Source organism: Cervus canadensis, chromosome 24 (assembly GCF_019320065.1).
Source record: "Cervus canadensis isolate Bull #8, Minnesota chromosome 24, ASM1932006v1, whole genome shotgun sequence".
Taxonomy (NCBI): domain Eukaryota; kingdom Metazoa; phylum Chordata; class Mammalia; order Artiodactyla; family Cervidae; genus Cervus; species Cervus canadensis.
This window is the reverse complement of record NC_057409.1, coordinates 11123551-11136911: the sequence shown is the minus strand read 5'-3', so window position 1 is coordinate 11136911 and position 13361 is coordinate 11123551. Positions and strand designations below refer to the sequence as shown.

General features: G+C 45.0%; 1 protein-coding gene across 5 annotated transcripts in view; it reads right to left on the bottom strand.

Annotated features, from left to right (window-relative positions):
• The window catches only part of OPRD1 (opioid receptor delta 1), a 51576-nt gene that overhangs the window by 19987 nt on the left and 18228 nt on the right, over window positions 1-13361 (bottom strand). The window contains exon 1 of one of the 5 annotated variants that reach the window (XM_043445785.1): window positions 1682-1964. The exons of 2 other annotated variants lie outside the window; for them this stretch is intronic. In XM_043445785.1, coding sequence (XP_043301720.1) covers window positions 1682-1725 — 44 coding nt within the window. In that variant the 5' untranslated portion in view covers window positions 1726-1964. Of the gene's footprint in view, window positions 1-622; window positions 961-1681; window positions 1965-13361 lie in introns of those variants that run through there. 2 more of the 5 variants (XM_043445786.1, XM_043445787.1) reach the window with 2 other exon arrangements.

The window sequence follows — 13361 nt, the reverse complement described above, 5'->3', positions numbered from 1 at the left end:
CAGGCCTCAGCTTCCAGAACCTTCCTCTTGGTGGATGTCCCTTCCCCCACACCCCCCAACAGCCTCTTTGCTGTACCTTGGCTACATCAAGCCCGTCCCACCTCAGGATCACCAGACTGCAGTTTGCTTGGCCCGGAACTCTCATCCTCCAAATTGTGCATGCCTTGTTCCTTCTTTTGTGTGTGTGTGTGTGTGGTTTTGTTGGGTCTTAGTTGCAGCACGCAGAATCTTTTTTTTTGGTTGCAGCACGTGAGGTCCTAGTTGCGGCACCTGGGATCCCTGACCAGGGATGGAACCGAGGCCCCGGCACTGGGAGCTCGGAGTCTTAACCACTGGACCACCAGGGAAGTCCCCCATTCTTTCACTTAATCCAGGACTCTATTCAAATATCTCCTCCTCAGAGCTGCTGCCCCGACATCTTAGTACCCTCTCTCCTCTCCATCGCCTTGCGTGTGTGCATGCAAGTCACTCAGTCATGTCTGACTCTTTGCAACTCCATGGACTGTAGCCCGCCAGGTTCCTCTGTCCCTGGGATTTCCCAGGCAAGAATACTGGAGTGGGTTGCCATGCCCTCCTCCAGGGGATCTTCCCAACCCAGGGATCAAACCCACGACTCCTTTACCTCTGAGCCACCAGGGAAGCCCCTCTATCTCCTTACGCTGCTTCAGTCTTCTTTACAGTATGAACCACCTCCTGACTTTTATCTTCTTTTCTCCCCCAAGGCAGGGCACATTGCCCATCTCGTACCCTGCTGTATCATCAGGCCTGCCAGACGAACAGTAGCTTCTCCATCAACATCGGTGGTACGGATGTCTCAGTCCAGGCCTCCTCAGCTCTCTCGGGACCATCACAGCAGCCTCCTGCCCCCACCATTCATCCTCCACGTGAGCCAGGATGCTCACTGTAAAGGTGGGTTTGCTCAGGCAGATTCAACTCTACCCCTTATGATCCTTCCATGGCTCCCCATTGCCATCTGGATAAAAACCAAACTCCTCACACTGGCATTTCATCTGGGTGGCCTCCCTTCCCATTGCGCCCGCCCACCCTGTCCAACCCCATCTGTGGTTCCCTCAGACGTTCTAGCATGGCCTCTCTCCGAAGAGCCGGCCACAGTGTTGGTTTGGCAGGAATCCTCCCGGCCGCATATATGTGGTTTCCGCCAGTGTAACACAATGCCCTCGTATCACAGGACTGTAATGAAAACAGCTGCCCCTCTGCCCCACCCTATCTCTACTTCTCAGCCCTGCTCCCCAGAGCAACCACTTTTAATATTTTTATTCTTCTAGTGATTATCTCCATAATTCTAAATAATATGTTTAAATGTCTATTTCTTGATATATCTATTTTAGACAGTAGCTGTTGACGTTTATATTCAGTTAAGTCAAGTTATGGGCTTCCCTGGTGGCTCAGTGGTAAAGAATCCGCCTGCCAGTGCAGGAGATGTAGGTTCGATCCCTGGGTGGGAAGATCCCCCGGAGAAGGAAATAGCAACCCAGTCCAGTGTTCTCGCCTGAGAAATCCCATGGACAGGGAAGCCTGGGGGGGACAACAGTCCATAGAGCCGTTAAGAGTTGGACACGACCTAGCGACTAAACAACAATAACAAAGTCAGGGTGTGCGTCAGTAACAGACAATCCCAAAATCTCAGTGGCTTAACACATGAAAAAGCTTTATTTCTTACCCTTGCAGAATCCATTCAGTGTCTCCAGGACATCCATATTCCATGGGGGCAGTTCCAGCCTGCTTCAATCTTGTGGCTCTGCTATCTTAACCCAAAGCTGCCTTGGCCACCACAGAGGGAGAGGGGACAGACAGAGGCATCTAAGCTTCATTCTAGCTGCAACACAGCACATTCTCTTGAAACTGACAGTCCAGAAGTAGTTATATTGGCCCCATCCAATTGCAAGGGACTGAAAAGTCATCTTTTGCGTGCCCAGAAGGAGGGAGAACCAAGTACCAGTGACTACTACTAACTTCCTCCTTGTTGTTTAGTTGCTGAATCACGTTCGACTCTTCTGTGACCCCATGGACTGTAGGTCCTCTGTCCATGGGGTTTCCCAAGCAAGAACACTGGAGTGGGTTGCCATTTCCTTTTCCAGGGGATCTTCCCGACCCAGGGATCGAACCTGCATCTCCTGCATTGCAGGTGGATTCTTTACTACTGAGCCACCAGGGAAACCCCTACTAAGGTCCTCCACAAATCTTTTAATATGGCAAATAAAGATTAATTCTCTTCATCTACTCAGCTTCCTCTCCATCCTCCCAATATAGTTCTACCACAATTCAAAACTGTTTAGTCAAGTTGATATCCAGAGTTTACTTTTTTCCCAGGGTTTACAGTCATGGTTTATTAAAAAGTTATTTATTTATTTTTATTTCTTTGGCTGTGCCAAGGTCTTAGCTGTGGCACCCAGGATCTTCGGTCTTCGTTGTGGCGTGTCAGTTCTTTAGTTGTGGCATATGGGATCTAGTTCCTTGACCAGGGATCGAACCTGGGCTCTCTGTGTTGGGAGCACAGAGTCAGGGCCGCCGGACCACCCGGGAAGTCCCCAGGGTTTACATTCTTATGCCTTTGTAAGTACTGTCCACTGCTGAGCCAAATGGTATACTATAGTGTTTATTTTTTAGTACTAATTTTTGGTTTCTGTGGAGTTGATAATTGCCTCTTTTTGAAAACCAAATATCATATATTAATGCACATATGTGGAATCTGGGGAAATGGTACAGATGAACCTATTTGCAAGGCAGGAATAGAGACACAGATGCAGAGAACAGACATGTGGACACGGTGGGGGGAAGGGAGGTGGGGTGAGTTGGGAGACTGGGACTGACATGTATACACGACCATGTGTGAAATAGATAGTGGGAACCTGCTGTATAATGCAAGGAGCTCAGCTCGGTGCTCTGTGATGACCGAGATGGGTGGGATAAGGGGAGATGGGAAGGAGGGACAAGAGGGAATATAGGTATGCTCGGAGCTGATTCACTTTGTTGTAGAGCAGAAACCAATACAACGTTGTAAAACAACTGTACCTCAATTAAAAAAACGATTGCTTCTTTTTTTAATTTGCTTAGTTCTGTGTACACATTAATAAATCTCTTCAAACACTCCAGCAGACCCACAAAATGCCTTTTCCACGCACTCACATAATCTATCAAGTTCCTTTTGCTTTTCTAGTGAATTCACTTCCCGGAGCTTCCCTCCTCCTCTCTCAATCTGGAACTGGTTGCTTTTCAGACCACTGAACACCTGTCCTCCTCTGTTAGAGCACCTGTTTCCTGGGTTACAAGTCTTGTTTACCATGGTTTATGTCCTTGTTTTGGTGGAGCACATCCTCTAGTCACTTCCTAAAGAAAGGGTACATAGGAAGGAAAAATTTTACACCCTGGCAAGCCGGCAAATGTCTTTCTTCTATCCTTACGTCTGATTTCTTTGACCCTACATAAAATAGTAGATTGGAAATAATTTTCCATCAGAAAACTGATGGCATGGCTCCCTCATCCTCTAGTTTCCAGTGTTGCCACTGAGGTATCTGAAACCATTTTCGTTTCTGATGTTTTGTATGTAGTCTATTCTTCCCACCCCTGAAAGTTTTAGGAATTTCTCTCTCTTTTTAAAATTTAATTCTTTTTAATGTTGTAGGCCACACCACAAGGCATGGGGGAATCTTAGTTCCCTGACCAGGGATCGAACCTCAGGGCTCCCTGCATTGGGAGCACAGAATCTTAACCTCTGGACCACCAGGGAAGTCCTAGGACCTTTGCTTTACTCTTAGATTTCTGACATTTGTGATGATATGCCGTAGGATGGCTCTTTTTCATTTTTATTGGGTCCTCTCAGTCCAAAGGTTTATGCCCTTCAGTGTAAAATGTCCTCTCATCATTTCTTCAGGCCTTTCCTCCCCTCTGCTTTCTCTGGAATCCCTGGACAATCCGGTAGTCAGATATTGGGCCTCCTAGATTGATTGTCTCCTTTTCTTCTCTTTTTTATTTTCTGTGTTCATGGTACATCTTCTGGGAAATTTCCTTTTCATTACCTCTCAACCTTTCTATTGACTTTTTTAAAACGTTATTTTGTCTCTCATTTTTATTTCCCAGTGCCTCTTCTTCTTTTATTATTCCTTTTTATATAGCAGTTATAGCATCTTATTTCAAGAATGTAATATCTTCTCTTTAGTCTCTGAGGATCCTAATAATTTTTGTCTTGTCTTTTCTTCTGCTCTCTGCATGGTCTATCTGCTTCACACATTTTTGTTTATTGGTCTGCTTTGGCCTCCCTCTTTTATCCCGGAGGCTTGGATATCTGGTGATATGTGATCAAAGGTTGGCCTTTTCTTTTTTAGTGTTTATTTATTTATGTGGCTGTGTCACGTCTTAGTTGTGGCATGCGGGATCCTCAGTCTTCGTTGCAGTATGCCAGCTCTTTAGCTGCAGCATGTGGAGTTTAGTTCTCTGACCAGGGATTGAATCTGGGCCCCCTGCATTGGGAGTGTGAAGTCTTAGCCACCAGACCACCTGGGAGGTCCCTAAAGGTTGGCATTTGAGTGAAGCACTAATTAATTGACAATATTGGGGGCGGGGGAGTGGCTGCCAACTGGTGTGCTTCATTCTAGGCGGACTGAATGGAGATCTGGCTTTTATTCTAGGAACACTTAAATATCAGTGACTGTAGCTCTCTTCTTTGGGGGCTTCAGAAAAGAATCCTGCCATTTCCTCCCTGGAAAGCACACTTCTGGCTGTCAGGATTCTGGTAGCAGAAGGGGTCTGGAAAACCATTTTTTTCTTCCTTTGGTATCTCACTGTGACCCTTCCTGTGTCTGCGGCTGCAAATTCAGTTCCCCTAGGTTACCTTCTCCAAGGAAAAAACCTAACCTCCTGCAGAGCGGAGGGGCGGCCCCCTGGCTGTGCAGGGTACAAGGGATGGGGAACTAAGGGTCTCACTGTTCTGTCTATAGGTAACCGACTCCCTACCCCTGTTTTCAGCCCCATATCTCACCCTTGCTCAGCCTGTTCCTCCTGTTCAAATTGCTTTTCATCATCCAAATAGGTGTTGCCATCCCTTAAAGAACATAAACTGAGACCGAAGAGGTGAAGTGATTTGCCAAGGTCACATGGCCATGAAATGGCAGGGTTAGTATTTAAATCAGGAAGTCTAGTGCCAACAGCTGGTAATGACTTTGCTATTCTGCCCCTCAGTGCTTGTTACCTTCCTTCCTCCTCCACTTCCTTCCTCCCCCACATTCCTTGAAAAAGTCAAAGAAAGTGAGCTAGTTATAAGCTGAGGTTTGTTCACTCATCCAACAGGTGTTAATGGAGCAGCTGGTATGTGCTGGCACTGAGGAAGGGATATAGGAGTGAAGATGGCAGTCTGACTTCTTGAAATTTAGGGTCTTAGGGAGGGGGCAGGCACTGAACAAATTGCTGCACTTTTTAAGCAGGGGAGTGATGGGGTTTGACTTATGTGTGTTTCTCAAAAGATCACTTTGAATACAGTGTGGGGGCTAGTTGGAGGGCAGAGCAGGAGTGGGTGAGAGAATGAACTTCCTAGGAAGATAAATTTTATCTCCCCACATCTCACAATCCTACTGTTGGTCTCTAATTCTTTTTTTTTTTTTTTCCTATTTCAAAAAGTTGTAGATATGACATTGGAACCTTCTATCATACCATATTTAAATTGACTCAAAATGGATCAAAGACCTAGATGTAAGAGCTATAACTATAAAACTCTTAGAAGAAAACCGGGGGAAAGTTTCATGACACTGGATTTGGCAACAAAATCTGGGACACGATACCAAAAGCAACAAATTAAAAAAAACAGACTGGACTACATCAAAATTCAAAGCTTTTATGCATCAAAGGACATGATCAACAGAGTGAAAAGGCCACCCACAGAATGGGAGAAAATATTTGCAAATCACATATCTGACAAGGGGTTAATATCCAGAATATATAAAGAATTCCTACAACTCAACAGTAAAAAAGCAAACAACCGGATTTAAAATACGGCTAAAGGACTTGAACAGACATTTCTCTGGATATACAAAGGACCAATAAGCGCATGAAGAGATGCTCAACATCATCAATCATTAGATAAATGCAAATCAAAACCACAATGAGATATCGCTCCATACCTATTAGAATGTCTACTATCAAAAATCAAAACAAAACCAGAGAGTAACAAGTGCTGATGAAGATGTGAAGAAACTGGAATCCTTGTGCCCTGTTGGTGGAGATGTAAAATGGTGCAGCCACTATGAAAAACAGCATGGCAATTCCTCAAAAAATTGAAAACAGAATTGCCATATGATCCAACAATTCCACTTCCGGGTATATACCCAAAAGAATTAGAAGCAGGGTCATTATGGAAATAAAAACAAAAATAAACAAATGGGAGATAATTAAATTTAAAAGTTTTCACACAGCAAGGGAAACCATAAGCAAAATGAAAAGACAATACTCAGAATGGGAGAAAATAACTGCAAATGAAGCAACTGACAAAGGATTAATCTCAAAAATATACAAGCAGCTCAGGCAGCTCAATGTTAGAAAAACATACAGCCCAATCAAAAAATGGGCAGAACACCTGAACAGACATTTCTCCAAAGAAGACACACAGATGGCTAATAAACACACACAAAAAATGCTCAACATCACTTATTATTAGAGAAATGCAAATCAAAACTACAATGAGGTATCACATCATATGGGTCAGAATGGCCACCATCAAAAAATCTACAAACAATAAATGCTGGAGAGGACGTGGAGAAAAGGGAAGGAACCCTCTTGCATTGTTGGTGGGAATGTAAATTGATATAGCTACTATCGGGAACAATATGGAGATTTCTTTAAAAACTAGGAAGAAAACTACCATGTAACGAGCAATACCACTCCTGGGCATATACCCTGAGAAAACCATTCTAAAAGACACACACCCCAGTGTTCACTGCAGCACTATTTACAATAACCAGGACATGGAAGCAATCTAGATGTCCATTATAGATGAATGGATAAAGAAGTCATGGTAAATAATATTATGGAATATTTCTCAGCCATAAAAAGGAATGCATTTGAGTCAGTTCTAGTGAGGTAGGTGAACCTGGAGCCTGTTTTACAGACTGAAGTCAGTCAGAAAGAGAAAAATATCGTATATTAACACATATATATGGAATCTAGGAAAATGGTAGTGATGAACCTATTTGTAGGACAGAAATAGAGACGCAGACATAGAGAACAGACTTGTGGACACAACAGGGGAAGGAGAGGGTGGGATGAATTGAGAGAGTAGCATTGAAATATATACATTACCAAGTGTAAAATAGATAGCCAGTGGGAATTTGCCGTATGATACAGGGAGCTCAACCCGGGACTCTGTGACAACCTAGAGGAGTGAGATGGAGTGGGAGGTGGGAGAAAGGTTCACAACGGAAGGTACATAGGTATACCTGTATGGCAGAAACCAATACAACATTGTAAAGCAATTATCTTCCAATTAAAAATAAATCATAAAAAAAGACAAAAAATAAAAGCAGCATCATAAAGAGAAATCAGTACATGCATGCTCATAGTAGCATCATCGACAACAGCCAAAGGTACCCACAGATGAATGAATGGATAAACAAAATGTGGTCTATACATACAAGGGAATATTATCAAGCCTTAAAAAGAGAGGAAATTCTGACACATGCTACAACATAGATGAACCTTGAGGACAGGCATCAAGTGAAATAAGCTAGTCACAAGAAGACAAAGACCTCTGTGATTCCACTCACATGAGGTACTTAGAGTAGTCAGATTCAGAGAGGCAGAAAGTAGAATGGTGCTTTCCAGGGACTGAAGCAAGGGAGAAATGAGGGGTTATTATTTAATGCGTACAAAGTGTCAGTTTGGGAAGATGAAAAAAGTTCTAGAGGTGGATGCTGGTGATGGCTGCACAACAATGTGAATATATGTAACGTCAGTGAACCGTACACTTAAGAACGGTTAAATTTTATGTGTATTTTACTGCAATAAATAAGTTGTGGCTAATCAAGTGCTCTCACTGTGTCTGTTTTCTGAGCTAGAGAGTTTGACGAGGAAGGTCTTTCGTGCCGTTCAGATCCTAGCTCCTCAACACACTTAGCTGCGTGATCTTGAATAAATTACTTCACCTCTCTGAAGCCATTTCCTCATTGGTAATTTCAGAGTAATCATGCTTTTCGGAGCCAACACATGTGAAATCCTCTAGCTTACTGGCCAGCACAGAGACAAGAATTAGCAGCCTTTAGGGGTTTATTTCCCCTGATATTTTTCCTGCTTATTTTTCTCATAGAATTCAATCCTTTCTGAATTGGGCCCAACCCTGGGGGTGAACTCTATTGACTCTGAGATGCCTTGGGAAACTCATTGCTTTTATTTTTCCTAGGTCAAAATCCCCTTTAGCGCATCTTGAATTACACAGCCGCTGGGGAATTTGCTCCCAACCATCCTTCTCAGGGGCTTCCTTGGTGGCTCAGTGGTAAAGAATCCACCTGTCAATGCAGGAGACGCAAGTTCGATCCCTGGAGAAGGAAATGGCAGCCCACTCCAGTGTTCCTGCCTTGGAAACCTCATGGACAGAGTAGCCTGGTGGGCTACAGTGCATGGGGTCATAAGAGTCAGACCAAACAACAATCCTTCTCAGACTTCAGGGAGGCCCCCCTTATAGGAAGCACTGAGCAGCTGACCATGTTGATTTCAGAGTCCTAAACCCATTCCACCATCTGTCAGACAAGCCCCTCTCCCCGCCGGCCCCAGGCAGGGCAGAACAGACACAATCTCTATCCATTTTCCTTTAACTTGATAGAGATTGACCACGCTCAGTGGCTAATGCACAGCCAGGGCCACAGGAAATCCACACATGCTCCTGGGTCTCTGGAGAGCTGGGCTTCTTGATGACAAGTAAGCTCCTGCTAAGAATTTCCTTCCCCAGGCAAACCCAGGGTGGTTGGTTAGACTGGTTGACATCTTAATGCCCAGCGCCCAGAAGAAGGCTAAAACATTCCCTCCTATGTACAAGGCCCCGAGGGGAAGGGTCTGACAGCTTTGGGTGGCTCATTTGGGTTTTCTTTTTAAGCAATATTCTCTAAGTGTCTTTTCTCTCTTGTACCAGTGAAAGTCACTCAGTCATACCCCACTCTTTGTGACCCCATGGACTCTACAGTCAATGGAATTCTCCAGGCCAGAATACTGGAGTGGGTAGCTTTTCCCTTCTCCAGGGTATCTTCCCAACCCAGGGATCGAACCCAGGTCTCCCGTATTGCAGGTGGATTCTTTACCAGCTGAGCCACCAGGCAAGCCCAAGAATACTGGAGTGGGTAGCCTATCCCTTCTCCAGGGGATCTTTTCGACCCAGGAATCAAACTGGGGTCTCCTGCATTGCAGGCGGATTCTTAACCAACTGAGCTATCAGAGAAGCCCGCATGTACCAGGCGCTATGCCAACTGCACCAAATGCATGATTTCATTTCAACCTCATTGCAACCCTGAGTGTTAAGACCTAGCTTATCACACATCAGCCATGGCGGAGGGGCCAGTCTGGAGGCCGGGATCAAAGGGAGGGAACTGGTCCAGAGGTGGGCTGGTTCCAGAGCCTTCACCTGCCCTCACACATTCCTCAACTCTGCTGTGATCTGGAGTTTGGAGACCATCTGCTCACAGTCCAGGAAGGGTCGGGGAGAGAGACTTACACACATCAGAACAATGGCACAGACTTCGTGATGGGGCCTGATGAGGCAAGGAGGAGAGGTCAGTTCAGAACAATATGTCCACTTCTGGTCACGAGGGTGGCAGCCAGAATTTGTGGCACAACAGCTACGTGCCAGGTTTTTCTTGGGCATGATTTTAGGTACTTCTTACACCTGTGTTTTGTTTTATTCTTTAATAGATAATAAGCATTTGTTGGACACTGACTCTGTGCCAGGCACTGGGAAAGCATTTTACATCATTTAATTTTCCCAGCACCCTATGGGGTGGATAGGATTTATCATTCCCGATTTACGGGGAGCAATAAAGGAACTTGCCCAAGGCTGCAGAGGCAGAAAGAGGCTGAGCAGAGATTCCACCCCTTTGGGCATCTCCAAGTCCCTGGTGCCTTCCTCGGACTTCCATTTCAGCTTCTCCCCTGCAGACCCAGAGTGTGCACCCCTCACATACATTAAGTCCCAAAGGCATGTCATTGTCTCGGTCACCACTAAGCCTGGGACTTCCCAGCTCCAAGCAGGTGCTCAAAGCACATCTGTTGAATGAATGAATGTCGCTGCATCTGTCCGCCACACTACACAGTGCAGCCTTTAGGCAGGAACCACATCATAAACACAGCATTTACTGGGGGATTCCCAGGAGGACGGAGGGTCAGGCACCCTGATCCTTGGAAGTAACCAACCACAGACCCAAGAGCTCTGAGATAGGCTACGGTGCTCCCCTTGTCCCTTCTATCCTCCACCCAGGCCAACCCAGGGCCCCTGAAGGACATCTGGGCCTGACCCTACCTGCCCTGAATCTGCAGTGACTCAGCTATGCCTCGGCAAAGGGAAATCTTGTCAGATCATTTACCGAAAGGAGCGAGTTTGTTTTTAACTGAGCTGAGGGGTATTTTTTTTTTTACCTCTCATGCATAAGAGCTCACCAGGCAAGAGACCTAAAAACAATAAGAGCAACAAGGTAAGGGCACCAATCAGGCTGATCGACCTTAGGGCACCTTAGGAACCAAATCAAACAAAATGCTTCAGCCTAGATCAAAACTCACTGGGTCCCAAACAGCATGGACTGTTGGGAGGATTCAGAGTTAATTTTCTTCCCCAGTGCTTTGTCAGATCTCAGAAATAACAGCTGCTCACTATAAAAGGTCCAAATAACACAGAATCATTTCATAAAGAAAATTTAAAAACCATCAGTAGGACAGACTATCATTAACAGATAACAGGCAAATATACAGACCCTGTTTTAAATAAAAGGGATCTGGTTCTAATACTATTATATAACCTGTTTCTTTCTTCTCAAAAATATGCTGTAATCATCTTTCCATATCCACAGACACAAATTAATATAATTTTTGGTGACTGACTATTATTCTAATCCAGAGGTCAACAGACTTTTTCTGTAAAGAGCCAAAAAGTAAGTATTTTAGGCTCGGTAGGCCCCTTAAGGTCTCTGATGCATATTCTTCTGCTTTTTGTTTAATGTGTGTGTGTTTGTGTGTGTAGTTTTGTTTTTTGGCCTCAGGGCTTGCGGAGGTCTTAGTTTCCTGAACAAGAATTGAACTCCAGCCCTTAACAGTAAAAGTGTGGAGTCCTAACAACTAGACTACCAGGGAATTCCTGTTTTTGTTTCTTACAAGCTTTTAAAAGTGTAAAAAATCATTTTTAGCTCAAGGACTATACAAGAACAGACTACAGGCTGGAGCTAGTCTCACAGACACTAATGCTCCCAAATGTAGTTACTTAATAAATCTCCAATTAAAAGACATATAGGTTGCTTCTGCTCTTTTGGTATTATAAACAGTACTGTGATAAATGTCTTTGTGCACAAAGATATCTGAAGGTCTCTTGGGAAAATTCCTAGGATCTCAGAGCTAGAAGGAAACTTCACAGTGAGGGCATTCCCTCTGTGGCACTCCAGACAAGTGACTACGCAGTTTCTGCTTGTGTATATCCACAGATGGGGAACTCGCCACCTACAGCACAGTCCATCCCACTGGGGACAACTCACAGGAAAACAAGTTCTTGGTTTTATCTGAGCCGAAAACTGCCTCCTTGTCACCTGGCACCATTTTTCCTGGTTCCGCTCACAAATCACAGGTTCTAAACCTAACCCTTCTCCTTTCCATGTGTTGGAAAATAAAGATGTTAACAGTACACCCTTCACCCAGCTTGGTGAGACCTGAGTTAATATGAAGAAGAGTAAGTGCTCAGTACGGCTGGTTGGTAAGCTGCCTTCTCACACCGGGTAGCCATTCCTTGGAGCCCCCATCTCAGCTAGGCCTCAGGCATTCAAGAACATGATTATCAGGCTTCCTTGGTGAGCCAGTGGTTAAGAATCCACCCGCCAATGCAGGAGACATAGGTTCGATACCTGGTCCGGGAGGGTTTCACGTGCCTCCAGGCAACTAAGCTCGTGTGCCACAACTACTAAGCCCGTGCCCAGGGCCCAGGCTCTGCAACAAGAGAAGCCACCACAATGAGAAGCCCGTGAACCTCAAGGAAGAGTAGCCCCTGCTCGCTGCAACTGGAGAAAGGCCCATCATCAATGAAGACCCAGCACAGCCAAAAATAAATAAATAAAATCTTTTTAAAAATGGAATGATCCGAGTAAAGATGGTACCGTCCTCTGGGTTAAGGGAGGCCCAAGATGATGCAGGTAAACCACATCACAGACACTCAGGCCTTCTCCCATCTCTCCAGGTGGGTAAAGGAGGCTGAATCTACTTTCAGTGGGATCTATAACCCCAAAGTCATTAATGTGGACATAGGCCACACGAGGAAGCGTGGCCTCTGTGGATAAGTTTTCAGGTTTCTGCCCCATGGCTGACTGCATCCACCGTACACAGATGTGGTGGGGGTCTCTCCTTTTATTTACTTATTTTTTTACTTTTTATTTTTTCCCCCAGATGTGTTTTTTGTGTATTTCTTACTTCACTGACATCACTGCTGGTGGAACATCAGCGTAAGCCACGCTCCCATCACCCATGCCCCCCAGACTAGCAACTTTGTTCCAGCGCACAACTTTGTTGTTCTCTTTCTACTTCTAAGCTGCTCCAGAAAGTCCCTGAGCTCCTTGCACCCCCAGCAGATAGTGTCACTACCAAAATTCAATAACAACTATAGTGGGTTAAATGGCAGCCCCTGAAAGACAAGTCCACATCCCAACATCCAGAACTTGTGAAAGTGGCCTTATTTAGAAAAGGGGTCTTTACACATGCAATTAAGGTGGTTTTTTTTTTTAATTTATACTTTTTTTTTTGGTTGTGCATATAGGATCTTAGTTCCCTGACTAGGGATAGAACTCCCTGCATTGGGAGTGCAGAATCTTAACCACTGGGTGACCATGGAAGTCCCTAAGTTAAGGATCTTGAGACCATCCTGGATTACTGGGGTGGGCCCCTAGCTCTAACGACAAGTGTCCTTGTAAGAGACACACAGCACATAGGAAGAATGAAGGCCATGTGGTGATGGGAACAGAGATTACAATGATGTGGCCACAAGCCAAGGGCTGTTGAAGCCACCAGAAGCTGAAGACGAAAGGAAGGTTTTTCCCCAAGAGCCTTCAGAGGGAGCGCAGTCCTGGAGACACTTTCTGGACCTCTGGCCTCCAAGAATGTAAAAGAATACATTTCTGTTGTCTTAAGCC